Genomic DNA, 27,872 nt, shown 5'->3' with positions numbered 1-27,872 from the left:
AATGGACATTCACAGTGACTTTTATCTCCACGACAATACATCGGTGAAGCACTTTAGCTACGGCGCTAACGTGATAGCATCGTGCTTAAATGCAGATAGAAACAAAAGAAATAAGCCCCTGACTGGAAGGATAGACAGCAGATCAACAATACTACTATCAGGAGACACCGAACCAAACACTGGACCTGTAACCACACGGTTAATGCTGTGCCGCCTGTCGAAGCCTAGCAATGCTGTTGCTAACGACGCCATTGACGCCAACTTAGCTACGGGACCTCGTCAGAGCTATGATAAAAACATTAGCTATCCACCTACGCCAGCCCTCATCTGCTCATCAACACCCGTGCACACCTGCGTTCCAGCGATCGACGGCGCGACGAAGGACTTCACCCGATCATCGATGCGGTCGGTGGCTAGCGTCGGATAGCGCATCTGCTATCCAACTCAAAGTCCTCCTGGTTGTGTTGCTGCAGCCAGCCGCTAATACACCGATCCCACCTACAGCTTTCTTCTTTGCAGTCTCCATTGTTCATTAAACAAATTGCAAAAGATTCACCAACACAGATGTCCAGAATACTGTGGAATTTTGCGATGAAAACAGAGCTGTTTGTATTGTGATACAATGTGTCCGAATACTTCCGCTTCAACCATCGACGTCACACGCAAACGTCATCATACATAGACGTTTTCAACCGGAAGTTTAGCGGTAAATTTAAAATGGCACTTTATAAGTTAACCCGGCCGTATTGGCATGTGTTGCAATGTTAAGATTTCATCATTGATATATAAACTATCAGACTGCGTGGTCGGTAGTAGTGGCTTTCAGTAGGCCTTTAAGCTGTGTGTATTTGATTTCAGTTTGCTTTTGACATCTTATTTAGAATTGTAGTTGAAACTTTTTCAACCTTGTGTTGCGCTCATGATGGCGTAACCAAACTAGATTTTGAATATTTATTCCCTTTTTTACATTTAGTATATTTAAATATACTGTGTTTTATGCTTTTTTCTTTTAGGAACATGTACTATACATATAATACAATAAAGTCCCATATAAAAATTATGTTTCTAGCAATACTTTAATTTTGCCTTTGAAAGTAACACACCAATGTCCATTAGTGGAGCTGTACACTTCTGTTTTAATGCATGACTGTATGTAATTATGCATTTGTTTGTATTTCCCTATATGGGGCGGCGTGGCTCAGATGGTAGAGCGGCACTCCAGCTACTTGAAGGTACCTGGTTTTAAATGCAGCTCGCGCCACCCGAGGCACGGCTGTTGTGTCCTCGGGCAAGACACTTCACCCGCCGTGCTCCTAGTGCGGCTCACACTGGTGTATGAATGTGCATGACGGTTTGATGATGGTCGGTTGGGCATAAGCGCAAATTGGCAGCCACGTTTCCGCCAGTCCACTCTATGGCGGCTGTGGCTATAAGTGTAGCTTACCAGCATCAAGTTGAGAATGTGGAATGAATAATTGATGGGTTCTCAGTTTTCACTGTAAAGCGCTATACAAATGTAATCCATTATAGGGATGTTCCGATCAGAGAAGTAGCTAAAACACTGCAGACTGCGGATGGACTTAAACCGCTAGCTAGTTAACCATGTCTTAAAGCACCTCTTCCTGAGGGCGTTTCAGTGTAACTTATAACTTCACCTTTATCGTTAGTTTTCAGGCCAAAATGCGTCCATTCTCCCTTTTCTGTCTACCCACTGTGTCTGCTTGTAAGTACTCCGTGATTGTGCGTTGCCGAACATGCTCCTCTGCTCGTAAAACCAGCAATGTGGAGGGGTGGGGGACCGGTACTTTTTAGAGGCGGTATAGTACAGAATATATTTCATTAGTATCGCGGTACTACACTAGTACCGGTATACAGTACAACCATAATCGGCACATCACTAGTTCATAATTCATACCCCCTTTCCAGGTTGAGGATGGCTTGCACAAGCGTGTCTGCTCCGCTTTCTGGTAGCGATCGGGGCGCCGGGTATACGCCCTGGTTTCGTGCGTTGGGTGGTGGTGGTGGTGCACGGTTGCTGAAAAAAAAAAGATAGAAAAATATTATACTTGTATTAAAGAATTATGCAAATATTGTTAGTGCATCCATCCATCCATCTACTTTCTACCGCTTGTCCCTTTTGGGGTGGAGGGTGTTGCTGGAGCCTATCTCAGCCGCATCCGGGCGGAAGGCGGGGTACACCCTGGACAAGTCGCCACCTCATCACAGGGCCAACACAGATAGACAGACAACATTCACACTCACATTCACACACTAGGGACCATTTAGTGTTGCCAATCAACCTATCCCCAGGTGCATGTCTTTGGAGGTGGGAGGAAGCCGGAGTACGCGGAGGGAACCCACGCAGTCACGGGGAGAACATGCAAACTCTACACAGAAAGATCCCGAGCGCAGGGTCAAACCCAGGACTACTCAGGACCTTCGTATTGTGAGGCAAATGCACTAACCCCTGTGCCACCATTGGTGCATGTATACATCATAAATATGTATTGAATACAGCATGTGCTGAGCATTAACCTGTATTCCATAGGCCGTCCTCCTGTGTGTGGATCCTCCCTAGGTCCTCTGTAAGGAAAATCCTCCTGAACACGACAGAGCAAAGTCAATTTTACTCCATATTTGCATCCTATGAACCACGTAGGAAATCCATACTCTCACCCTTCTCGACGGGGGAGCGCCTCTGCGTTCCGAAGGGAAATGAGCACCATCCCCAGGGTAGCCTCGTTGATCGTCTCCGTGGTAGTTCCGCGGGCCACCTCCATTTGGGAAAAAGCGAGGACCCCCTTCGTATTCATAACCGCCGCGGTTGTAATCTTCTTCGGGTCTGCTAAAGTGACCTCTTCTATCCCCTCCTGCTCGAGAGTATGGGCCCTATGCAGACAGTGGGGATAAATATTCACAATTGAGGTCTCAATTTATGAGTTCTTCTTTTAGAAGAAATGATAAGAGTGCAAAGACAATCTCACCGGCCTGTCAGATAAAAAGCGTTCTTCATATGCATCTCGTACAGTCCTGTCCCTTCTGTACGCCACTGTAAAAAAAGGTCAATATAAAGTGAATTAACCTAATAGTTAGTAAAGCACGTCAGTCAATAACACTTCAAAAAGCAAAACAAAAACAGTGTAACAGTTATGGAATTAAATTACTGCCAAAACTCCACAAAAATTTTTTACTCACACTAAAAGGATTTGCAAGTAAAAAAACAATTTTCTTCAAAAAATAAATAAACGATTCGCAAAAGAATTTGCAGGTAAAAAAACAATTTTCTGCAAGTAAAAAAAACTATTTTCAAGTATAACAACTATTTTCTTCAAGTTAAAACATTTGGCAGTAATATTCCACCCTGTGCGAATTCATTTGTAGTCTACAACAGGCCTGGGCAATTATTTTGACTCCGGGGCCAAATTTTGAGAAAAAAATGTGTCTGGGGGCTGGAATATATATTTTTTAGGAACACTATTACAAAACCTCACAATAATGTCTGATTGAATGCTAAACATTTTATGACGGACCACCTTAAAAAACCGAATGGAATTTTAATTGTTTTACTAAATGAGACACCCGGAATGTACATGAAAATAAAGAATTTGGGATTTACAATATTAACTATGAAGGATAAAACACTGAATATTGACAACATAGGAACGTCACACCCCCTCTCGATCGACATATTTTACAATCAAGCGAAACGCAAAAAACAGCAAAATATGAACGCAAAGGGTATAAAAAAAAACCCCACCTACAATCTGATATATCACTAAGCTTTAGAACGTTGTCGTAAAAATCCTCTTCCGCGTCTGTCCCTGACACCCGCATTTCAGTCTGGCCGCTCTGGAAACACTCTGTGGAAACGCTCCCCACCCACACTGCTTGGTGCCTCGTCTGAGCTGCTGTGACGTAGATTACCAAAGTAACTCGTATATAATGCAAAAGCGGAGATTCCAACCATTGAAATACTTTGTATAGTTTAAGACTTACGGCAATTTGAAAACATCACTGCACATCATAATGGCGGCTAGTTTCCATCTTAAAGATCTAAAAAAAATTGTTTGGGCCAGATTGTTGAAAAGCATAATAAACTGCATGCGGCTCCCGGGCCTTAAGTTCCCTAGGTATGGTCTACAACGAGAGGTGGTGCTGCTGACTCAATGTAAGGCACCCAGAGCTACTGTTGTTATTTGCGCATTGTTCTGTCCGCCAAAAATAAAGAAGAATAAGCTGGGTGGGGAATAAAAAGGCGGACAGAAGAGAAGGGAACATTTACAGATTGAGCTTGTTCCACGGTGCGGATTGAGCAGGGTGCAATATTACCGCCGAAAGAAAAAAAAAGTTTTTATACTTGCGAATTGCTTTTTTAATTAAGGAAAAAACATATACTTGCGAATAGGTTTTTTTTACTCGCAGAAATTTTTTTTTTTTACTTGCCAATCCTTGAGCGCGAGTAAAAACATGTGTGTGTTTGTGAAGCATTGGCAATAATTTCCCTCCATAAACAGGCTACTAAAGGTTTATAATTTTTGGTTGCAGGTTGTATAAGGCAGTGTTTTTCAACCACTGTGCCGTGGGAGATTATCAAATTTTGGTTAAGAATATTTTTTGCAAACCAGTAATTATAGTCTGCAAATGATGTGTTGTTGTTGAGTGTCGGTGCTGTCTAGAGCTCGGCAAAAAAAACATGTAATACTTTTCCATATCAGTAGGTGGCAGCCGGTAGCTAATTGCTTTGTAGATGTCGGAAACAGCGGGAAGCAGTGTGCAGGTAAAAAGGTGTCTAATGCTTAAACCAAAAATAAACAAAAGGAGAGCACCCCTAAGAAAAGGCATTGAAGCTTAGTGAAGGCTATGCAGAATGAAACTAAAATTGAACTGGCTACAAAGTAAACAAAAACAGAATGCTGGACGACAGCAAAGACTTATTGTGGAGCAAAGACGGCATCCACAATGTACATCCGAACATGACATGACAATCAACAATGTCCCCACAAAGAAGGATAAAAACAACTGAAATATTCTTGATCGCTAAAACAAAGTAGATGTGGGAAATATCGCTCAAAGGAAGACGTGAAACTGCTACAGGAAAATACCCAAAAAAAGAGAAAAAGCCACCAAAGGAGGAGCGCAAGACAAGAACTAAAACACTACACACAGGAAAACAGCAAAAACCTCAAAATAAGTCACGGCGTGATGTGACAGGTGGTGACAGTACACCTACTTTGAGACAAGAGCTATATTGATGCATGCTTGGTTATGATTTAAAGTCATATCCAACAATTGCGACAACGACTTTTTACTGGTGGAGTGCCATCTCCGGGTTGGGGAGGAGACCCTGCCCCAAGTGGAGGAGTTCAAGTACCTCGGAGTCTTGTTCACGAGTGGGGGAAGAGTGGATCGTGAGATCGACAGGCGGATCGGTGCGGCGTCTTCAGTAATGCGGACGCTGTATCGATCTGTTGTGGTGAAGAAGGAGCTGAGCCGGAAGGCAAAGCTCTCAATTTACCGGTCGATCTACGTTCCCATTCTCACCTATGGTCATGAGCTTTGGGTCATGACCGAAAGGACAAGATCACGGGTACAAGCTGCCGAAATGAGTTTCCTCCGCCGGGTGGCGGGGCTCTCCCTTAGAGATAAGGTGAGAAGCTCTGTCATCCGGGAGGAGCTCAAAGTAAAGCCGCTGCTCCTCCACATGGAGAGGAGCCAGATGAGGTGGTTCGGGCATCTGGTCAGGATGCCACCCGAACGCCTCCCTAAGGAGGTGTTTCGGGCACGTCCGACCGGTAGGAGGCCACGGGGAAGACCCAGGACACGTTGGGAGGACTATCTCTCCCGGCTGGCCTGGGAACGCCTCGGGATCCCCCGGGAAGAGCTGGACGAAGTGGCTGGGGAGAGGGAAGTCTGGGCTTCCCTGCTTAGGCTGCTGCCCCCGCGACCCAACCTCGGATAAGCGGAAGAAGATGGATGGATGGATGGATGGATGGACTTTTTACTGTCAATTGAGATTAGTTTTTTAATGATTTCTGCTGGTGGCGTGCCTCCGGATTTTTTCAACGCAAAAAATGTGCCTTGGCTCAAAAAAGGTTGAAAAACACTGGCGTAAGGATGTCACCCACTATAAAAGTGGGTGACATTGTTATCACCAGGAAAGATGAGGTCACCTACCTAGGTTCCATTCTAGAGGCTAATCAAAAAGGTCAACCAACGAACGAGATTTCTCTACAGAATCTCCTCTCTGGTCAACAAAAGCACCATGAGGATTCTAGCGGGAACTCTCGTTCAACCCTTTTTCGATTACGCATGCACATCCTGGTACCCTAGCACCTCCAAAACCCTCAAATCTAAACTCCAAACATCCCAGAACAAGCTAGTCAGATTACTTCTAGACCTCCACCCCAGATCACACCTCACTCCTACCCACTTCTCCAAAGTGGGCTGGCTCAGGGTGGAGGACAGAGTAAAACAACTCGCACTGACCCTAGTCTATAAAATCCGCTACACCTCCCTGATACCGAAGTACATGTCAAACTACTTCCTTTACGTAAATGACCGCCATAACCACAACACCAGGGGGAGCTCCACAAACCATGTTAAACCCAGATTCTGAACTAACAAAGGTCTCAACTCATTCTCCTTCTATGCCACAACAATATGGAATGCACTCCCAACAGGTGTAAAAGAAAGGGCATCTCTATCCTCCTTCAAAACCGCACTAAAAGAACACCTCCAGGCAACTTCAACCCTAAACTAACACCCTCCCTTCCACATCATACCTCTTCGGATTGTAAATAAACAAATGTAGACACTTTTTCTTATACTTTCTGGTCTCTCTCTCTATGTCCACTACTTGCTGTACATATCCTACCAAGTCAGTCCTACACTGTTTCAATGTCCATTTCTCTGATGATGCAATTGTTGATGTTGATTGTTGATGACTGAAGTGTTGATACCAACCAAACCTAACCCCCCCCCATCCCACACCCCGGATTGTAAATAATGTAAATGATTAAATGTATATACTCTGATGATTATCTTGTGTGATGACTATATTATGATGATAGTATATATCTGATAGTATATATCTGTATCATGAATCAATTTAAGTGGACGCCGACTTAAACAAGTTGAAAAACTTATTCGGGTGTTACCATTTAGTGGTCAATTGTACGGAATATGTACTTCACTGTGCAACCTACTAATAAAAGTTTCAATCAATCAATGAATATTGACTAATTTAGTGCAATAGAAAAGAGCGTGACCTTTAACTTACTTTCGAAATTCCAGGGCTTCGCGGCTTCAAAACAATCTGGAAAGAGTTTCAAATGCAAAGTTCATAATGCAGATTTATACTCCAATGCATCACAATGTACAAGTCTCTAGAGAGTGAATAAATGAAGTTGTATGTGTAGGAAAAACATGACATCTCAACTAGCGTCTTAAGTGACTCCCCGCAGACCTCATCAAACAGGTCACTTTGGTACCGATTAAAAGGGGTATTATAACACCGACATGCAAACATACATAGGCGAATGATGAAATAATAATATTAATACATTCATGCAATACTCGCCTGATCGTGTACGTGCGACTCTCAGACTAGCATTGCGAGCTAGCTAACGTTAGCATGCGGAAATACGCATCTTTTTATAGTCATTGGCTTGTGGTTACCTCCAAAGAATGATTGCGTGGCGTCTCCTATTCAGCGTGCTGTGTAGTTAAAGTTATATGAATAATAACAAACCCCCGTCTAGTGGTTTAGCTTCACTTTAGCTTGACGAAGCTACATTGACAGACGAGGCTTTTTTTTTATTGGACAAGAGGATGCACGCGTCATCATTACGCGACACTCAAACCGGGTTTGTTTGTGTTTTCCTACCGAACACAGACAACAGCAGTTTAATAGGCGCGTCGGATGTGTTTACAGTAGTTTTCCCGTGTTGGTAAGTCATTTTAAAGCGAATAGCTTTAACTAACTATTCTGTGTAGCCTAACATTGCTGTTATGTTCTTCTCAGGTGTTCAACATGAGCGGGGGGTTGGCACCGAGCAAGAGCACAGTTTATGTGTCCAACCTGCCATTCTCTCTCACGAATAACGACCTCCACAAGGTAATTTGCCATTTCGTGGATTGCTATTCGCGTTAAAATATGTATAGCTTTTTCAAAAATGGAAAAATATGGGGGGGGGATATATTTGTTGTTTAAATTATGTTTCTGTAGGAGGACAAACATAACACGAACCTTCCTAATTGTTAGAAAGCCCACTCTTTAATATGTTTGTGTTTATGCTTTACTGATGACAGTATTTGGCCAGCGCCGTTTTGTCCTACTAATTTTGGCGGTCCTTGAACTCACCGTAATTGGTTTATGTGCACAACTTTCTCTGATGCTGCCACAGAAATACGGGTTTTATGCCACTCCTTCTTTGTCTCATGTTGTCCACCAAACGTTTATGCTGTGCGCGAATGCACAAAGGTGAGCTTTGTTGATGTTATTGACTTGCGTGGAGTGCTAATAAACCATGCTAACATGCTATTTAGGCTAGCTGTGTGTACATATTGCATCATTATGCCTCGTTTGTAGGTATATTTGAGTTAATTTAATTTCCTTTACTTATATCCTCTGTGTGTTTAATTTATATTTGCATGTCTCTTGAAACATGATCTATATGTAATATTGGCTGCATTTCTGATTGTGTGCCATGTTGTTCCAGACCACAGCAAACGTTACCCAGCTTGCAAAGATTGTAATAAATCCATTAGAAGAAGACAGCCTGTCCTTTCCTTTAACTTGGGCACACCCATCTATACCTTTGGCAGTTTTAAGACAGTAATTTCCAGGAGTTATTATACCCTCTTGACACACTTACTTAATGTGTTGCCTTCATTTTAAAGGCCTACTGAAATGAATTTTTTTTATTTAAACGGTGATAGCAGATCTATTCTATGTGTCATACTTGATCATTTCGCGATATTGCCATATTTTTGCTGAAAGGATTTAGTATAGAACAACGACGATAAAGATTGCAACTTTTGGTATCTGATAAAAAAAAGGCTTGCACCTACCGGAAGTAGCGTGACGTAGTCAGTTGAACATATACGCAAAGTTCCCTATTGTTTACAATGATGGCCGCATGAAGTGAGAGAGATTCGGACCGAGAAAGCGACAATTTCCCCATTAATTTGAGCGAGGATGAAAGATTTGTGGATGAGTAAAGTGCAAGTGAAGGACTAGTGGGGAGTTGAAGCTATTCAGATAGGGAAGATGCTGTGAGAGCCGGGGGTGACCTGATATTCAGCTGGGAATGACTACAACAGTAAATAAACACAAGACATATATATACTCTATTAGCCACAACACAACCAGGCTTATATTTAATATGCCACAAATTAATCCTGCATAAAAACACCTGCGTGTTTGTTATGCTAGCTCCTAGCTCCTCTGCTAGCTCCTAGCTCCATAGAACACGCCAATACAATTCAAACACCTGATCAACACACACAATCACTCAGCCCAAAAGACCGTTTACCTAACCCAAGGTTCATAAAGCTTATATATTTTTTAAAAGTTACGTACGTGACGCGCACATACGGTCAAGTTATCGAATGTTTAGCAGCCAAGGCTGCATACTCACGGTACCTGATATTCAGCTGGGAATGACTACAACAGTAAATAAACACAAGACATATATATACTCTATTAGCCACAACACAACCAGGCTTATATTTAATATGCCACAAATTAATCCTGCATAATAACACCTGCGTGTTTGTTATGCTAGCTCCTAGCTCCTCTGCTAGCTCCTAGCTCCATAGAACACGCCAATACAATTCAAACACCCGATCAACACACACAATCACTCAGCCCAAAAGACCGTTCACCTAACCCAAGGTTCATAAAGCTTATATATTTTAAAAAAGTTACGTACGTGACGCGCACGTACGGTACGGTACGTGTTATGCTAGCTCCTAGCTCCTCTGCTAGCTCCTAGCTCCATAGAACACGCCAATACAATTCAAACACCCGATCAACACACACAATCACTCAGCCCAAAAGACCGTTCACCTAACCCAAGGTTCATAAAGCTTATATATTTTAAAAAAGTTACGTACGTGACGCGCACGTACGGTACGGTACGTGTTATGCTAGCTCCTAGCTCCTCTGCTAGCTCCTAGCTCCATAGAACACGCCAATACAATTCAAACACATGATCAACACACACAATCACTCAGCCCAAAAGACCGTTCACCTAACCCAAGGTTCATAAAGCTTATATATTTAAAAAAAGTTACGTACATACGCAAAAAAAAGCCAAAGCTGCATACTCACAGTAGCACGTCTGCGTCTTTGTCATCCAAATCAAAGTAATCCTGGTAAGAGTCTGTGTTGTCCCAGTTCTCTACAGGCGTCTGTGTATCCAAATCAAAAGTCCTCCTGGTTAGAGTCTCTGTTATCCGAGTTCTTCCATCTTGACTGCATCTTTCGGGAATGTAAACAAAGAAGCGCCGGCTGTGTACTGTTGTGGCTGACTACGTTCGAAAAATACGTCCATTTCGCACCGACAACTTTCTTCTTTGCTTGCTCGGCTTCCTTCTCCATAATGCAATGAACATGATTGAAACAGATTCACGAACACAGATGTCCAGAATACTGTGGAATTATGAAATGAAAACAGAGCTTTTTCGTATCGGCTTCAATGTGGAAGGCATACCCGTGTTCGTCGGGCTACGTCACACGCATACGTCATCCTCAGAGGCGTTTCGAACCGGAAGTTTAGCGGCAAATTTAAAATGTCACTTTATAAGTTAACCCGGCCGTATTGGCATGTGTTATAATGTTAAGATTTCATCATTGATATATAAACTATCAGACTGCGTGGTCGGTAGTAGTGGGTTTCAGTAGGCCTTTAACTCTTACATTTGGCTTTTAATTTTTTTCGGCTCCAGACAGATTTGTTTTTTGTATTATTGGTCCAATATGGCTCTTTTAACATGTTGGGTTGCCGACCCCTGGCTTAGCCTATGGCAGACTTGTGAAGCCTTTGTCTTTCAAAATAATCTATTGATATTTTACAAACTATTTTTATTTTTCACTATTATACAAAACAAAGTGCATTCCTTGACAGCTCAATACGGAACCCATAGTTTTGTTTCTAAATCAGGAACCATTCCGTTTTTCAAGGGACGGTTGGCAACCTTAATTGGAAATGACACAGACGATAACAAGACAATCATTGTGGGGAAAGAAAAAATTCCTCAGCTTGTATTTAAAACATTTAAATAAAAACAAGTCAGACGTGTGGAATAATTTTGCGCTTGACTGTACATGAAAAATAAGAAAACATTGTTAGAGATGAGGTCTTTTCTTTTCAGCTCTTCACCAAATATGGAAAAGTGGTCAAGTGAGTATTTTTACACCCTTGTTACACAATGTAGAACCCAGAAAGATGTAGTCATATGATGATTTTCTCCAAGGGTTACAATTGTAAAAGACAAAGACACCCACAGAAGCAAAGGCGTGGCTTTCGTTCTATTCCTGGACAGAGAATCGGCTCATAACTGTGCAAGAGCGGTCAACAACAAGCAGGTGGGCTTATTGGCTTTATTTTATGATTATTCTATAAAAATATGTGACTGACAGGTGTGCTGTGTTGCAGTTGTTTGGAAGAACTGTGAAAGCGAGCATTGCAATCGACAATGGACGGGCGGCCGACTTTATAAGGAGGCGCAACTACACAGACAAGAGCAGGTGTTACGAATGTGGGGTGAGTACAATTTTAATAATAAGTGTCTTTTTGAAATAATAATCTATGTAAACTAGTCATACTTTTAAAATATGCTTATTCAAATGTTCAACAGCTACCGTATTTTCCGAACCATAGGGCGCACCAGATTATAAGGCGCATTAAAGTAGTCATATTATTGTTATTATTATAAAAAAAAAAGTAAAACACTTCCTAGTAGTCTACATAACATGTAATGGTGGTTCTTTGGTCGAAATGTTGCATAGATTATGTTCATCTTCAAGCCACTTTCTGACAGTCGCCTCAGGATGCGCCGTTTTGTGGGCGGTCTTATTTACGTGGCTCACCTTCGACAGCGTCTTCTCCCCGTCATCTTTGTTGTAGCGGTGTAGCGTGCAAGGACGGGAGTGGAAGAAGTGTCAAAAGATGGAGCTAACTGTTTTAATGACATTCAGACTTTACTTCAATCAATAACGGAGCAGCATCTTCTCATCCGTGGCTCACTGGTGCAACAACAACGCCGGAAATGTGTCCCGTGAAAAACCGTCCGACCGGAACTCTCTAATTAAAGTTTCTTGGGTGAATAATGTAAACTCACTACACCGGTATGTTTTAAATAAAAATAATAATAATACATTTTATTTGGTATAGCGCTTTTCAGAATACTCAAAGACGCTTTAAAGGATAAAAAAAATAAAAATACAAAACAGTTCAAAGTAATAATATAAAATACAGGAAATATAAAAGCAATACATTGTAAAATACATAATAATACAGGACATTTACAAGACAGGACATTACAGGACACTAATCACTGGTTAAAAGCATATCTGAATAGGTTTTAGCGCTTTCATGGCGAGTTTGCTGACAGATATAAGTAAAACCTTTACACCAGCTTATATTAGAAATGGCAACAGCGGATGATGAATGTCCCATAACAAGAAGATAGAGAAAAAGAAGAAGCTTATCGACTATGGTGTCGGCACGGACTACAAAGGCGGACGCGGGCAAATTTTCAGGACTTATGCAGATCCCAAATACACATCAGCAGGTACCAGAAGGTAAGAAAAGTTGCTTTTGAATAATATTGCGAAATAAAACGCCAGATAATATGTCTTACCTTATACCAGGGGGGTCCAAAGTGCGGCCCGGGGGCCATTTGCGGCCCGCAGCTAATTGTTTACCGGCCCGCCACACATTCTGGAAATGCTATTGCAAACATTTTTAAATAATTAAAAAAAAAGTGGAATGATGTGAAATCTCACGAGAGAAAGTTGCAATGTTCATACAAAGCTGCCATGCAGGCTGTTTATTTTTCTTTTGTCTTTATTTTTCTTTTTTTGCTATTGCTCCAAAAAAAAAAAAAGTTTTTCAAAAATGAATGTTATAATGAATTATTGGCCTATTCAAGGCTCCAATTACTTAAAATATTTCACTTTAAAATGTTTTTGTGGAAAATATTGCATATGTGGTTGCGGTATAAAAACAACGTTTTCTTTGACAAAAGAGCATAAAACAACCAAAATAATACTTCAAACGTAAAATTGACAGATATATCTGAGGTTGATCTCGTAACTTAAAGGCCTACTGAAAGCCACTACTACCGACCATGCAGTCTGATAGTTTATATATCAGTGATGAAATCTTAACATTTTGACGTCCCACTGGGGTGAGTTTTCCTTGCCCGTATGTGGGCTCTGTACCGAGGATGTCGTTGTGGCTTGTACAGCCCTTTGAGACACTTGTGATTTAGGGCTATATAAATAAACATTGATTGATTGATTGATTAACATTGCAACACATGCCAATACGGCCGGGTTAACTTATAAAGTGCAATTTTAAAATTCCCGCCACACTTCCGGTTGAAAAACTCCTTTGGATATGATTTATGCGCGTGACGTCACAAAATCCACGGAAGTGGTTGGACCCCATCGAACCCGATACAGAAACCTCTTGTTTTCTTCGACAAAATTCCACAGTATTCTGGACATCTGTGTTGGTGAATCTTTTGCAATTTGTTTAGTGAACAATGGAGACTGCAAAGAAGAACGTTGTAGGTGGGATCGATCGGTGTATTAGCGGCTAAGTACAATACTTACAGCAACACAACAAGGACTACTTACTACGCCTAGCCGATGTTTGCCGCCAAACCCACGGATGAAGTCCTTCGTCGCGCCGTTGATCGCTGGAACGCAGGTGAGCACGGGTGTTGATGGGAAGATGAGGGCTGGCTGGCGTAGGTGGAGCGCTAATGTTTTTATCATAGTTCTGTGAGGTCCGGTTGCTAAGTTGCTAAATTAGCCTTAGCGTCGTTAGCAACAGCATTGTTAAGCCTTACCAGGCTGAGAATTTTTAACCGTGTAGTTACATGTCCATGGTTTAATAGTATTGTTGATCTTCTGTCTATCCTTCCAGTCAGGGGTTTATTTATTTTGTTTCTATCTTCATTTGAGAACGATGCTAGCACGTTAGCTCAGTTGCTAAGTGTGTCACCGATGTATTGTCGTGGAGATAAAAGTCACTTTAAATGTCCATTTTGCGTTCTCGACTCTCATTTTCAAGAGGATATAGTATCCGAGGTGGTTTAAAATACAAATCCGTGATCCACAATAGAAAAAGGAGAGAGTGTGGAATCCAATGAGCCAGCTTGTACCTAAGTTACGGTCAGAGCGAAAAAAGATACGTCCATCACTGCCTCTCCAGTCCTTCACTGTAACGTTCCTCATCTACGAATCTTTCATCCTCCCTCAAATTAATGGGGTAATCGTTGCTTTGTCGCTCCGAATCTCTCGCTCCATTGTAAACAACGGGGAATTGTGAGGAATACTAGCTCCTGTGACGTCACGCTACTTCCGGTACAGGCAAGGCTTTTTTTTATCAGCGAGCAAAAGTTGCGAACTTTATCGTCGATTTTCTCTACTAAATCCTTTCAGCAAAAATATGGCAATATCGCGAAATGATCAAGTATGACACATAGAATGGATCTGCTATTCCCGTTTAAATAAAAAAAATTAATTTCAGTAGGTCTTTAAGTGTTGAAAGTAAAACAAATAATAATAAAAATGTATCATTTTATGGGTGGGGGACCTTTTAGATCCCAAAGATATTTAGTGGGATTTTATTTATCTTTTCACTGTGACTGATTACTCATAAATAATAATACATTTAAATCAATGGTGTCCTGCATTATTGATCTTTTGAGGAATCCAATTACTTCACATCAAACAATGCTTTCTGAATGTTTTGGGCTGTGGGGGAAATACTGCATATTTCAGTTTTACTATGAAAAACAAAGTTATCTTTGACAGAAAAGGCATAAAACCTTTTTTTTATTATTTTTTACTTTATATCAACCTGAAGTTGATATAGAGATTTACTGTAAGCGTTACATTAAAAATTAAAATAATAATTTGACTTATTTTTTAACATGTTACTGACGGAGACTTATGGGGCCGTACTTATCAAGCTTCTTAGAGTGCCATTTTACACTTAAGTCCTGAGAATTTGCGAAATTTAGTCCTACTCTCAAACTTAAGAATAAAAGCTTTTTATCAACGTTCTTAAGTCTAAGAATCACTCCTACTCTCCACGATATTTAAGAGACCTTCAGAGGTGTCCTAAGTGGTTAGGAGTTGCCAGCAGGGGATGGCACTGAGGCGAGAGAGACGTGCGCAAACATTCAGGGAGCGGAACGATGTTCTGGATTTGTTTGATGACGAGCAGCTGATCAAACGGTATCGTTTAGACAGAGCGGGTATTATTTTTGTCACAGATTTAATACTTTTCGATTCCATGTTGATTTCTGCATGTGTCTGCAGTGGGCTAGTATATATAGAGCCACCCACACCAGTTTCAAATTAGTTGCCTAATTAATGAATTGGAAAGAAAATGTTATGACAGTAGCGTATGTGTGTGGCCGTGAGGTGAGTGACGTCAGTGAGTGTGTGGCCGATAGAAGAGAGGGAGCGGTAGCGTGAGTGCCGGCGGGGACTAGTTTGTTTTGTATTATTTTGTAGTTTATTGTCAAAATATACACTCCCATTGTCCACTTAAATATTTCCAAGATATTTCTTTATTCTTAGACAACGGATTCCCTTCCGTGATTGGTCATTTCTATGGACACAGAAATGACGTCACCTAAAATTGCGTTTACGGCACATAGTAATGTCGTAATTCAGCTCTGAGTGTGACACTTAAGATTCAGTCCTACACTTCGCTGAAAGTGTGAGTAAGACGCTTGATAACTAACTTTTAAGTGCAGCTTTCAGCGAAGAATTTATTTACTCTTAAGTCAACTCTTAGCAGACTTCTTAGGAGTAATTCTGAGAAGCTTGATAAGTACGGCCCCTGGTCCCCGGGAGTCCTAAAGGTAAAAACAAAACACAAAATCCATATATTTTGTTATGGTTTGAAAATGAAAAATTTCAACGCGGCCCCCTCATGCTTTAATTTTTCCGTGTGCGGCCCTCAGTGGAAAAAGTTTGGACACCCCTGTCTTATACACACCATAATAATACTCGTATGTTGAAGCACAGTACAATCCATCAAGCGGTGCGGCTTCATAGCTTACCAAAGTCGTAATAAATCATTTTGATAGATTTTTGAGCGCCGTGTGTAATGTTCTATACTTTCAATGGAACATATAAAATGTTGGTGTTGTTTACTTGAGTCATATTGCAGTCTACACGTATCTCTTATGTGTGACTGCCATCTACTGGACACACTTATCATTTCAACATGTACCAAATAAAATTGCTTCGAGGTCGGTAAGCACAACCAAAATGATTCCGTACATTAGGCGCACCGGGTAATAAGGTGCACTGTCGAGTTTTGAGAAAATAAAAGGATTTTTTAGTGCGCCTTATAGTCCGAAAAATACGGTATTTAGTGTGTTGTTTGTTGTTAATAGGATGGAGGACATATGAGCTATGCGTGTCCCAAAAATATGTTGGGAGAGAGGGAACCCCCAAAGAAGAAAGAAAAGAAAAAGAAGAAAAAAGGTCAACAACCACAACATGTGTAAGTAACCCACTGTATTGAATACATACCATATGGTGTGTTTTCCCTATAATGTTTTTATTTTGCTTTATAGTGAAGAAGAGGATGAAAGTGAAGACGAAGGAGAAGATCCAGCTCTTGACAGTCTTAGTCAAGCCATAGCTTTTGAGGTAAGTATGCATATTTAGATAGTAACTGTCACCTTGTTACAACACAGAATGGGCCTTTACTTAGGGTTTGCGTGTCCTAAAACACGTGCAAACCTGATAGCTCACGCAAAGCTGATCTACTAGTGGATTGCGTCTGTTAAATGAGCAGAACAAGGCTTACAATGCAATTGTGTCTCTGTCTTCATTAATATGCAAGATATATGCTGATGGTCAGAACGCCCACAATAATGCAAATATAATTATTTAGCATGCGCAGTGTGATTTACACACGCTCGTCACCGTTTTGCGAGCACTATTTTGCGCATTATTTATTAGCATGTCAGAAGGACGTGCAAACTGACAAAAACGCACACGGCTGTGAGGAAAAGACAGACGACGACGGACAGAGAATCCGCCATCCTGGGTGTCAACATATTTGGACTGACAGAACTAAAAAATATTAGACGTATATCGTCTATTCAGCAATGTCCTTTTATAATTTTATGGCTGCTGGATGACTTATGCGCCTAACTAAAATGATGCGATTGATGCATTTTGGTGTCTGCTGGCGGTTTTTTAATTTTTATTTTAATGCCATTCGTCTTTTTTAGTTCAAAAATATATCACTATAATATATCTCCAAAATAAAAAGACTTCATTGATAATGCATTTTCTTACGTTTAAGTCATTCCAGTCGCACGATTGCGCCGGTGAGGCGATCCACAACCTCACGCTCAGAAGTGTCAGTGTACATACAGTACAGGCCAAAAGTTTGGATCCACCTTCTCCTCATTCCATGCGTTTTCTTTATTTTCATGACTATTTACACTGTAGATTGTCACTGAAGGCATCAAAACTATGAATGAACACATGTGGAGTTATGTACTTAACAAAAAAAAAGGTGAAATAACTGAGAGCATGTTTTATATTCTAGTTTCTTCAAAATAGCCACCCTTTGCCCTGATTACTGCTTTGCACACTCCTGGGCGTCAAGCACACCTGTGAAGTGAAAACCATTTCAGGTGACTTCCTCTTGAAGTTCATAGAGAGAATGCCAAGAGTGTACAAAGCAGTAATCAGAGCAAAGGATGGCTATTTTGAAGAAACTAGAATATAAAATATGTTTTCAGTTATTTCACCTTTTTTTTTGTTAAGTACATAACTCGACATGTGTTCATTTAATGTTTTGATGCCTTCAGTGACAATCTACAAAGTAAATAGTCATGAAAATAAAGAAAATGCATTGAATGAGAAGGTGTGTCCAAACTTTTGGCAAAGGATGTCCGATAATGGCTTTTTTGCCGGTATCCGATATTCCGATTTTGTCCAACTCTTAATTACCGATACCGATATCAACCGATACCGATATATACAGTTGTGGAATTAACACATTATTATGCCTCATTTTGTTGTGATGCCCCGCTGGATGCTTTAAAGCAGGGGTCACCAACCTTTTTGAAAGCAAGAGCTACTTCTTGGGTACTGATTAATGCGAAGGGATACCAGTTTGATACACACTGAAAAAAATTGCCAGAAATAGCCAATTTGCTCAGTTTACCTTTAACTCTATGTTATTATTAATAATTAATGATTTTTACACTTAATTGAACGGTTTAAAAGAGGAGAAAACACGAAAAAAATGACAATTGCATTTTGAAACATAGTTTATCTTCAATTTCGACTCTTTAAAATTCAAAATTCAGACGAAAAAAAGAAGAGAAAAACTAGCTAATTCGAATCTTTTTGAAAAAAATTTAAAAAAGAATTTATGGAACATCATTAGTAATTTTTTCTGATTAAGATTCATTTTAGAATTTTGATGACATATTTTAAATAGGTTAAAATCCAATTTACACTTTGTTAGAATATATAACAAATTGGACCAAGCTATATTTCTAACAAAGACAAATCATTATTTCTTCTAGATTTTCCAGAACAAAAATTTTAAAAGAAATTCAAAAGACTTTGAAATAAGATTTAAATTTGATTATACAGATTTTCTAGATTTGCCAGAATAATTTTTTTGAATTTTAATCATAGTAAGTTTGAAGAAATATTTCACAAATATTCTTCGTCGAAAAAACAGAAGCTAAAATGAATAATTAAATTAAAATGTATTTATTATTCTTTACAACAAAAAAAATAAATTTACTTGAACATTGATTTAAATTGTCAGGAAAGAAGAGTAAGGAATTTAAAAGGTAAAAAGGTATATGTGTTTAATAATCCTAAAATCATTTTTAAGGTTGTATTTTTTCTCTAAAATTGTCTTTCTGAAAGTTATAAGAAGCAAAGTAAAAAAATTAATGAATTTATTTAAACAAGTGAAGACCAAGTCTTTAAAATATTTTCTTGGATTTTCAAATTCTATTTGAGTTTTGTCTCTCTTAGAATTAAAAATGTCGGGCAAAGCGAGACCAGCTTGCTAGTAAATAAATACAATTTAAAAAATAGAGTCAGCTCAATGGTAAGTGCTGCTATTTGAGCTATTTTTAGAACAGGCCAGCGGGCTACTCATCTGGTCCTTACGGGCTACCTGGTGCCCACGGGCACCGCGTTGGTGACCCCTGCATTAAACAATGTAACAAGGTTTTCCAAAATAAGAGAACAACTTCAACTCAAGTTATGGAAAAAAATGCCAACATGGCACTGCCATATTTACTATTTAAGTCACAAAGGGCATTATTTTGTTTAACATGCCTCAAAACAGCAGCTTGGAATTTGGGACATGCTCTCCCTGAGAGAGCATTAGGAGGTTGAGGTGGGCGGGGTTAGGGGGGCCGGGGGGGTGTATATTGTAGCGTCCCGGAAGAGTTAGTGCTGCAAGGGGTTCTGGGTATTTGTTCTGTTGTTTATGTTGTGTTACGGTGCGTATGTTCTCCCGAAATGTGTTTGTCATTCTTGTTTGGTGTGGGTTCGCAGTGTGGCGCATATTTGTAACAGTGTTAAAGTTGTTTATACGGCCACCCTCAGTGTGAACTGTATGGCTCTTGATCAAGTATGCCTTGCATTCACTTGTGAAAAGCCGTCGATATTATGTGACTGGTTAGGCACGCAGAGGCAGTGCCTTCAAGGTTTATTGGCGCTCTGTACTTCTTCCTACGTCCGTGTACACAGCGGCGTTTTAAGAAGTCATACATTTTACTTTTTGAAACCGATACCGATAGTTTTGAAACCGATACCGATAATTTCCGATATTACATTTTTAAAGCATTTATCGGCCGATAATATCGACAGTCCGATATTATCGGACATCCCTACTTTTGGCCTGTACTGTATGTTTCTGTTGTGTCGATTGCGATACAGAAAAGGTGTTACAGATTGTAGATATGTGCCACCGGTTTAACACACGGTTGTCTCCCTGGTAAAAGCACGTATGCACGCGAAAAGCACGCCACTTCACAGTATGTATTATGTATTTTTAGTTTTCCTTCTGTAAACTTCCAGCAAGCACGAATCGAGGAAGAGGAACAGCAAAGAAAGCAGACTGCTGTGCCACAGGATGGCAACGATGGCGAGCCTAGTGACTGATGTGGACACAATTGGGACGTATCGAGAAGACCTTTAGACATAATCGTGTTTGTCGTGTTAGTTTTTACAGCTTCTTTTATTATGGAATCATTTCGGAGTATCCAGTTGGACAGACGTCTGTCTGCTATTGTAAATAAAATAATTGTGTGTTCTACTTACTTATCTTGCAGCTAATTATTATCGCAAGGTCTAAATTCCTGCCTTTTTAATTGGGGCTGCAACTGAAAGAGACTTTTTTTTTTTTTTTTTTTTTTACAAAAAGCCGTGGATCAGTAAAGTTGCAAGCATTGTTTTACAAGGTTAAATGATACAGAGCCATGCCCTCCCTGTACCCAGATCACACGGTGAGAAGACTTGTTTTGCATGAATAAGCACATGTAAAATGTAAATAAATAAATGACCAGTTGCTTCATAGGCTGTTATACTCCAAATTTTTTCCTTGCCACTTCTTACTCTGTCACTGAAAATATTATAAAGGCCAATTTCTCCGCAATCCCACTTGTTCCCTTGGTGCCACGGTGTTAGTATTTGTCTTAAAAGGCAGTGGTGCTTGATTTGAATCGCAGTTGAAGTTAAGTTAGGAAGACTTATCATGCTTAATTATGTTAAAATTGTTATTTTACACAAATAAAAAAATCAATTGAAATAGTTTTCTTATGAAACATGCATCAAATTAAATTCAAGTTGGATTTAAATAGTATAAAAAATAGGAATGCACAAAAAAAATTATTTATATCCGGAACACAATACTTATTCATTCCAATTCTAAATCGAAATATTTTTTTTTTTACATAATCTTTTTTTGTGTAAGAATCAATTTTCAAAAAGACGTTTTAGGCCCTATCCATGCAACCAGAAGAAGCTTTATTTATTGAACCTGTAATCTGTTTAGAATTTTTTTTTATCATAAATTGCAAGAATCGGGTTAAATCAAAAATCGATTCTGAATCGAAACGTCACCCCTGGAATCAAACTGGATTCATATGTGTGTGTGTATATATATCTATATATATATACATATATGCCATCCATCCATTTTCTACCTCTTGTCCCTTTCGGGGTCGCTGGAGCCTATCTCAGCTGCATTCGGGCGGTAGGCGGGGTACACCCTGGACAAGTCGCCACCTCATCGCAGGGCCAACAAAGATAGACAACATTCACATTCACACACTAGGGCCAATTTTAGCGTTGCCAATCAACCTATATCCAGGTGCATGTCTTTGGAGGTGGGAGGAAGCCGGAGTACCTGCAGGGAACCCACGCAGTCACGGGGAGAACATGCAAACTCCACGCAGAAAAATCCCGAGCGCAGGATCGAACCCAGGACCTTCGTATTGTGAGGCATACGCACTAACCCCTGTCACACCATGCTGCCCACATATATATGTATATACATATACATATACATATATGTATATACCAGTGGTGTGTGAGATGGGTAGGTTGTGAGTTCAAACCCCGGCCGAGTCATACCAAAGACTATAAAAATGGGACCCATTACCTCCCTGCTTGGCACTCAGCATCAAGGGTTGGAATTGGGGGTTAAATCACCAAAAATGATTCCCGGGCGCGGCCACCGCTGCTGCCCACTGCTCCCCTAACCTTCCAAGGGGTGATCAAGGGTGATGGGTCAAAATGCAGAAAATAATTTCTACAATCATTGGTACTTTAACTTTATAACATATATATATATATATATATATATATATATATATATATATATATATATATATATATATATATATATATATATATATATATATATATATATTCGATTTGATTTGATATATTTTTATTTAAAATATGCAAAAAAAAACAAGAGCAAGCCTGATCCAATACAGTGCTATAGCCTTAACAGCCATTATCCAATCCAATCCACTTTATTTATATAGCACATTTAAACAACAAAATGTTTCCAAAGTGCTGCACAACAATATTAAAAACATTATTCAAATATTATCCTTAGCTCCACCAATGACTGAATAAAAACAAAAAATGAATACACATAACAAAAATATAAATTATAAATACTTATAACAAAATGAAAACAATGAGCAATGGACTTTATATATATATATATATATATATATATATATATATATATATATATATATATATATATATATATATATATATATATATATATATATATATATATATATATATATATATATAAAGTCCATTGCTCATTGTTTTCATTTTGTTATAAGTATTTATAATATAATAATATTAATATTTATAATATAATAATATTAATATTATAATATATATATATATATATATATATATATATATATATATATATATATATATATATATATATATATGTGTGTGTGTGTGTGTATATATATATATATATATGTGTGTGTATATATATATACATATATACACACATATATGTGTGTATATATACATGTATATGTATATATATATATATATACATGTACATGTATATATACATGTATATATATACATATATATATATATATACATATACATGTACATGTATATGTATATATATATATATATATATATATATATATATATATATATATATATATATATATATATATATATATATATATATATAAAGTGTTAGTTGTATCAAATACACTCCTGCTGCTTATTCTTCTGTAGTATGAATCAATATATTTGTACATTCTTTATCTTGAATTTTTTGGGATACTATACCTAGAAACTAATAAATATAGTAAATTCTAGGAAGCCTCACTTCCACTTGAATATAATAAAAATGCATATATATATATATATATATATATATATATATATATATATATATATATATATATATATATATATATATATATATATATATATATATCCATCCATCCATCCATCCATCTTCAACCGCTTATCCGGAATCGGGTCGCGGGGACAGCAGCTCCAGCAAAGACCCCCAGACTTCCCTCTCCAGAGCAACATTTGCGACTTCCTCCTGGGGAATCCCGAAGCGTTCCCAGGCCAGAGAGGAGATGTAATCCCCCCATCTGGTCCTTGGCCTGCCGGGGGGCCTCCTCCCAGTGGGACGTGCAACAAGGACCTCCCTAGGGAGACGCTGGTGAGGCATCCGCACGAGATGCCCGAACCACCTAAGCTGGCTCCTTTCCAAGCGAAGGAGCAGCGGCTCTACTCCGAGTCTCTCTCGGGTGACTGCACTTCTCACCCTATCTCTAAGGGAGATGCCAGCCACCCTTCTGAGGAAACTCATTTCGGCCGCTTGTATCCGCGATCTTATTCTTTCGGTCATTACCCACACTTCATGACCATAGGTGAGAGTAGGAATGTAGATAGCTCGGTAGACCGAGAGCTTTGCCTTCTGGCTCAGCTCCCGTTTCGTCACAACAGTGCGGCAGAGAGACTGCAATACTGCCCCAGCTGCTCCGATTCTCCGGCTGATTTCCTTCTCCATCTTTCCCTCACTCGTGAACAAGACCCCGAGATACTTAAACTCCTCCACCTGGGACAGAGTCCTGTCCCCTACCCGGACTGTACAAACCATCGGTTTCCTGCTGAGAACCATGGCCTCAGATTTGGAGATGCTGATCCTCATTCCAGCCGCTGAACACTCGGCTGCGAACCGATCCAGTGAGAGCTGAAGGTCACGAACCGAAGGTGCCATCAGGACCACATCATCTGCAAACAGCAGTGACGCAACCTTTAGCCCCCCGAGACGTATACCCTCTCCGCCATGGCCACGACTCCGCCTAGAAATCCTGTCCATGAAAATCACAAACAGGATAGGTGACAGAGCGCAGCCCTGGCGGAGACCAACCCCCACTGGAAACGGATCCGACTTACATCCAAGCACCCGGACACAACTCTCGCTTTGGTTGTACAGAGATTGGATGGCCCTCAGCAGGGTTCCCCTCACTCCGTACTCCCTCAGCACCTCCCACAAGATCTCCCGAGGGACGCGGTCATACGCCTTCTCCAAATCCACAAAACACATGTAGACTGGATAGGCATACTCCCAGGCCCTCTCCAGGATTCCCGCAAGCGTAAAGAGTTGGTCAGTTGTTCCACGACCAGGACGGAATCCACATTGCTCCTCTTGAATCTGAGGTTCGACTATCGGCCGGACCCTCCTTTCCAGTACCTTGGCGTAAACTTTCCCAGGGAGGCTGAGTAGTGTGATACCCCTGTAATTAGCACACACCCTCTGGTCCCCCTTTTTGAAAAGGGGAACCACCACCCCAGTCTGCCACTCCCTCGGCACTGTCCCAGACTTCCACGCAATGTTGAAAAGGCGTATCAACCAAGACAGCCCATCAACACCCAGAGCCTTCAGCATTTCTGGACGGATCTCGTCAACCCCCGGAGCTTTGCCACCGTGGAGTTGTCTAACTACCTCAGTGACTTCACCCCGAGAGATCGACGTCGATCCCCCATCATCCTCAGGCCCTGCTCCTATCAGGGAGGGTGTGTCTGATGTATTTGGGTTCAGGAGTTCCTCAAAGTGCTCTTTCCAACGCCCTACGACTTCCTCACTTGAAGTCAGCAAAGTCCCATCCTTGCCGTACACAGCTTGGATGGTTCCCTGCTTCCCCCTCCTGAGGTGCCGTATGGTCTTCCAGAACAGCTTTGGTGCCGCCCGATAGTCCTTCTCCATGGATTCCCCGAACTGCTCCCACACCCTCTGCTTAGCCTCGTCCACAGCCACGGCCGCTGCCCTTCGGGCCCGTCGGTACCTTGCAACTGCCTCCGGAGTCCCCTGGGATAACATACCCCGGTAGGACTCCTTCTTCAGTCGGACGGCTTCCCTGACCACCACTGTCCACCAGGGTGTTCGAGGGTTACCGCCCCTTGAGGCACCTAAGACCTTCTGGCCACAGCTCGCAGCTGCAGCTTTAGCAATAGAGGCTTTGAACACTGCCCATTCCTGTTCAATGTCCCCAACCTCCACAGGGATGGCAGAGAAGTCCCGCCGGAGGTGGGAGTTGAAGTCCTTCCGGACAGAGGACTCCTCCAAACGTTCCCAGTTCACCCGCACTACACGCTTGGGTTTGCCAGGTCTGTCCAGAGGTTTCCCCCGCCATCTAACCCAACTCACCACCAGATGGTGATCAGTTGACAGTTCAGCCCCTCTCTTCACCCGAGTGTCCAAAACATACGGCCTCAGATCAGCTGATACGATTACAAAATCGATCAATGATCTTTGGCCTAGGGTGCTCTGGTACCAGGTACACCTATGAGCATCCTTATGCTTGAACATGGTGTTTGTTATCGCAAGTCCGTGACTAGCACAGAAGTCCAATAACAATCCACCACTCAGGTTCAGATCAGGGAGACCGTTCCTCCCAATCACGCCAGTCCAAGTATCTCTGTCATTGCCCACGTGCGCGTTGAAGTCCCCCAGCAAGACTATGGAATCCCCTGCCGGTGCCCCATACAGGACCCCATGCAAGGTATCCAAGAAGGCTGAATACTCTGAACTCCTGTTTGGTGCGTATGCACAAACAACAGTCAGAGTTTTCCCCCCTCCAACCCTAAGGCGAAGGGAGGCGACCCTCTTGTCCACTGGGGTGAACTCCAACGTACAGGCACTCAGCCGGGGACTCGTGAGTATCCCCACACCCGCCTGTGCCCTCACGCCCTGAGCAACTCCAGAAGTGAACAAGGTCCATCCCTTGTCCAGGAGTGTGGTTTCAGAGCCCTTGCTATGCGTAGAGGTAAGCCCCACCAGATCCAACCGGTAGCGCTCCACCTCTCGCACCAGCTCAGGCTCCTTCCCCACCAGCGTAGAGACGTTCCACGTCCCGAAAGTCAGCCTCTGCTGCCCCGAATTGGTCCGTCTGGAGCCTCCACTTTCACTGCCATCCACTTGGCAGCGCACCCGACCCCACTGGTTCCGACCGCGGGTGGTGGGCCCACGTGGCAGAGAAGATGGTGTGTCCACGTAGCTTCTTCGGGCTGTGCCCGGCCGGGCTCCGTGGCAAGCCCGGCCACCAGGCGCTCGCTGACGAGCCCTACCTCCGGGCCTAGCTCCGGAGGAGGGCCCCGGGCTTCCTCCGGGCCGGGTAACGCATCCTCTTATAGTATAGTTCATGGGGGGTATCGTAACCCTGATGGGGGGGGCATTCGGGTACTACACCTTGCCCAAGGGTGACCCGGAACTATGTAAGGCAGGGGCGTTCAACTCCCTGAGGCTTAATACAAGCCCACATACCATATATATATATATATATATATATATATATATATATAATATAAATGTATATATATATATATATATATATATATATATATATATACATATTTATATATATATACATATATATTTATATATATACATATTTATATATATATATACATATATATTTATATATATATAATATAAATGTATATATATATATATATATTTATATATATATATATTTATATATATATATTTATATATATATAATATAAATGTATATATATATATATTTATATATATATATATATAATATAAATGTATGTATATATATATATATATATATATATATATATATAAGTGTTAGTTGTATCAAATACACTCCTGCTGCTTATTCTTCTGTAGTATGAATCAATATATTTGTACATTCTTTATCTTGAATTTTTTGGGATACTATACCTAGAAACTAATAAATATAGTAAATTCTAGGAAGCCTCACTTCCACTTGAATATAATAAAAATGCATATATATATATATATATATATATATATATATATATATATATATATATATATATATATATATATATATATATATATATATATAATATAAATGTATATATATATATATATATATATATATATATATATATATATACATATTTATATATATATACATATATATTTATATATATACATATTTATATATATATATACATATATATTTATATATATATAATATAAATGTATATATATATATATATATATTTATATATATATATATTTATATATATATATTTATATATATATAATATAAATGTATATATATATATATTTATATATATAATATAAATGTATGTATATATATATATATATATATATATATATATATATATATATATATATATATATATATATATATATATATATGTGTGTGTGTATAAACTGTTAGTTGTATTAAATACACGTCTGTTGTTCATTCTTCTGTAGTATAAATCAATATATTTGTACATTCTTTATCTTGAATTTTTTGGGATACTATACTTAGAAACTAATATCTTGAATTTTTTTGGGATACTATACTTAGAAACTAATAAATATAGTAAATTCTAGGAAGCCTCACCTCTACTTGAATAGAATAATAATGTAAAAGGACGAATATTCAATTATCTTAAGGGATGTGCTTTATTTACCTTTTTTTTTTAAATAAACATTATTTGAAAAGTGTCAGCATTGTGACTATGTATAATAACAAGTCAAGTAAATAATGCCCAAGCAGGACAAACGAAG

The 27,872-nt window shown here is 40.0% G+C and overlaps 2 protein-coding genes across 3 annotated transcripts in view; one reads left to right on the top strand and one right to left on the bottom strand.

The window, feature by feature from the left end:
- The window catches only part of pphln1 (periphilin 1), a 30,161-nt gene extending 22,326 nt beyond the window's left edge, over positions 1 to 7,835 (bottom strand). Inside the window, exons 1-6 of one of the 2 annotated variants that reach the window (XM_062066562.1) lie at positions 7,678 to 7,835; positions 7,280 to 7,315; positions 2,985 to 3,049; positions 2,677 to 2,889; positions 2,536 to 2,600; positions 1,916 to 2,035 (exon numbers count right to left, since the gene is read on the bottom strand). In XM_062066562.1, coding sequence (XP_061922546.1) covers positions 1,916 to 2,035; positions 2,536 to 2,600; positions 2,677 to 2,889; positions 2,985 to 3,049; position 7,280 — 464 coding nt within the window. In that variant the 5' untranslated portion in view covers positions 7,281 to 7,315; positions 7,678 to 7,835. Of the gene's footprint in view, positions 1 to 1,915; positions 2,036 to 2,535; positions 2,601 to 2,676; positions 2,890 to 2,984; positions 3,050 to 7,279; positions 7,316 to 7,579 lie in introns of both variants that reach the window. The other variant, XM_062066564.1, reaches the window with a different exon arrangement.
- Positions 7,800 to 20,829, top strand: zcrb1 (zinc finger CCHC-type and RNA binding motif 1). Its single transcript, XM_062066565.1, has 8 exons — positions 7,800 to 7,949; positions 8,024 to 8,116; positions 11,380 to 11,408; positions 11,482 to 11,593; positions 11,664 to 11,771; positions 16,660 to 16,769; positions 16,843 to 16,918; positions 20,345 to 20,829. The coding sequence occupies exons 2-8, from the start codon at positions 8,033 to 8,035 to the stop codon at positions 20,426 to 20,428; spliced, it is 603 nt and encodes a 200-aa protein (XP_061922549.1). The 5' UTR covers positions 7,800 to 7,949; positions 8,024 to 8,032; the 3' UTR covers positions 20,429 to 20,829.
- Positions 20,830 to 27,872: the final 7,043 nt, after the last annotated feature.

Source organism: Entelurus aequoreus, linkage group LG12 (assembly GCF_033978785.1).
Source record: "Entelurus aequoreus isolate RoL-2023_Sb linkage group LG12, RoL_Eaeq_v1.1, whole genome shotgun sequence".
Lineage (NCBI taxonomy): Eukaryota > Metazoa > Chordata > Actinopteri > Syngnathiformes > Syngnathidae > Entelurus > Entelurus aequoreus.
The sequence above is the reverse complement of the archived record's forward strand: the minus strand, read 5'-3'. Positions and strand labels throughout refer to the sequence as shown.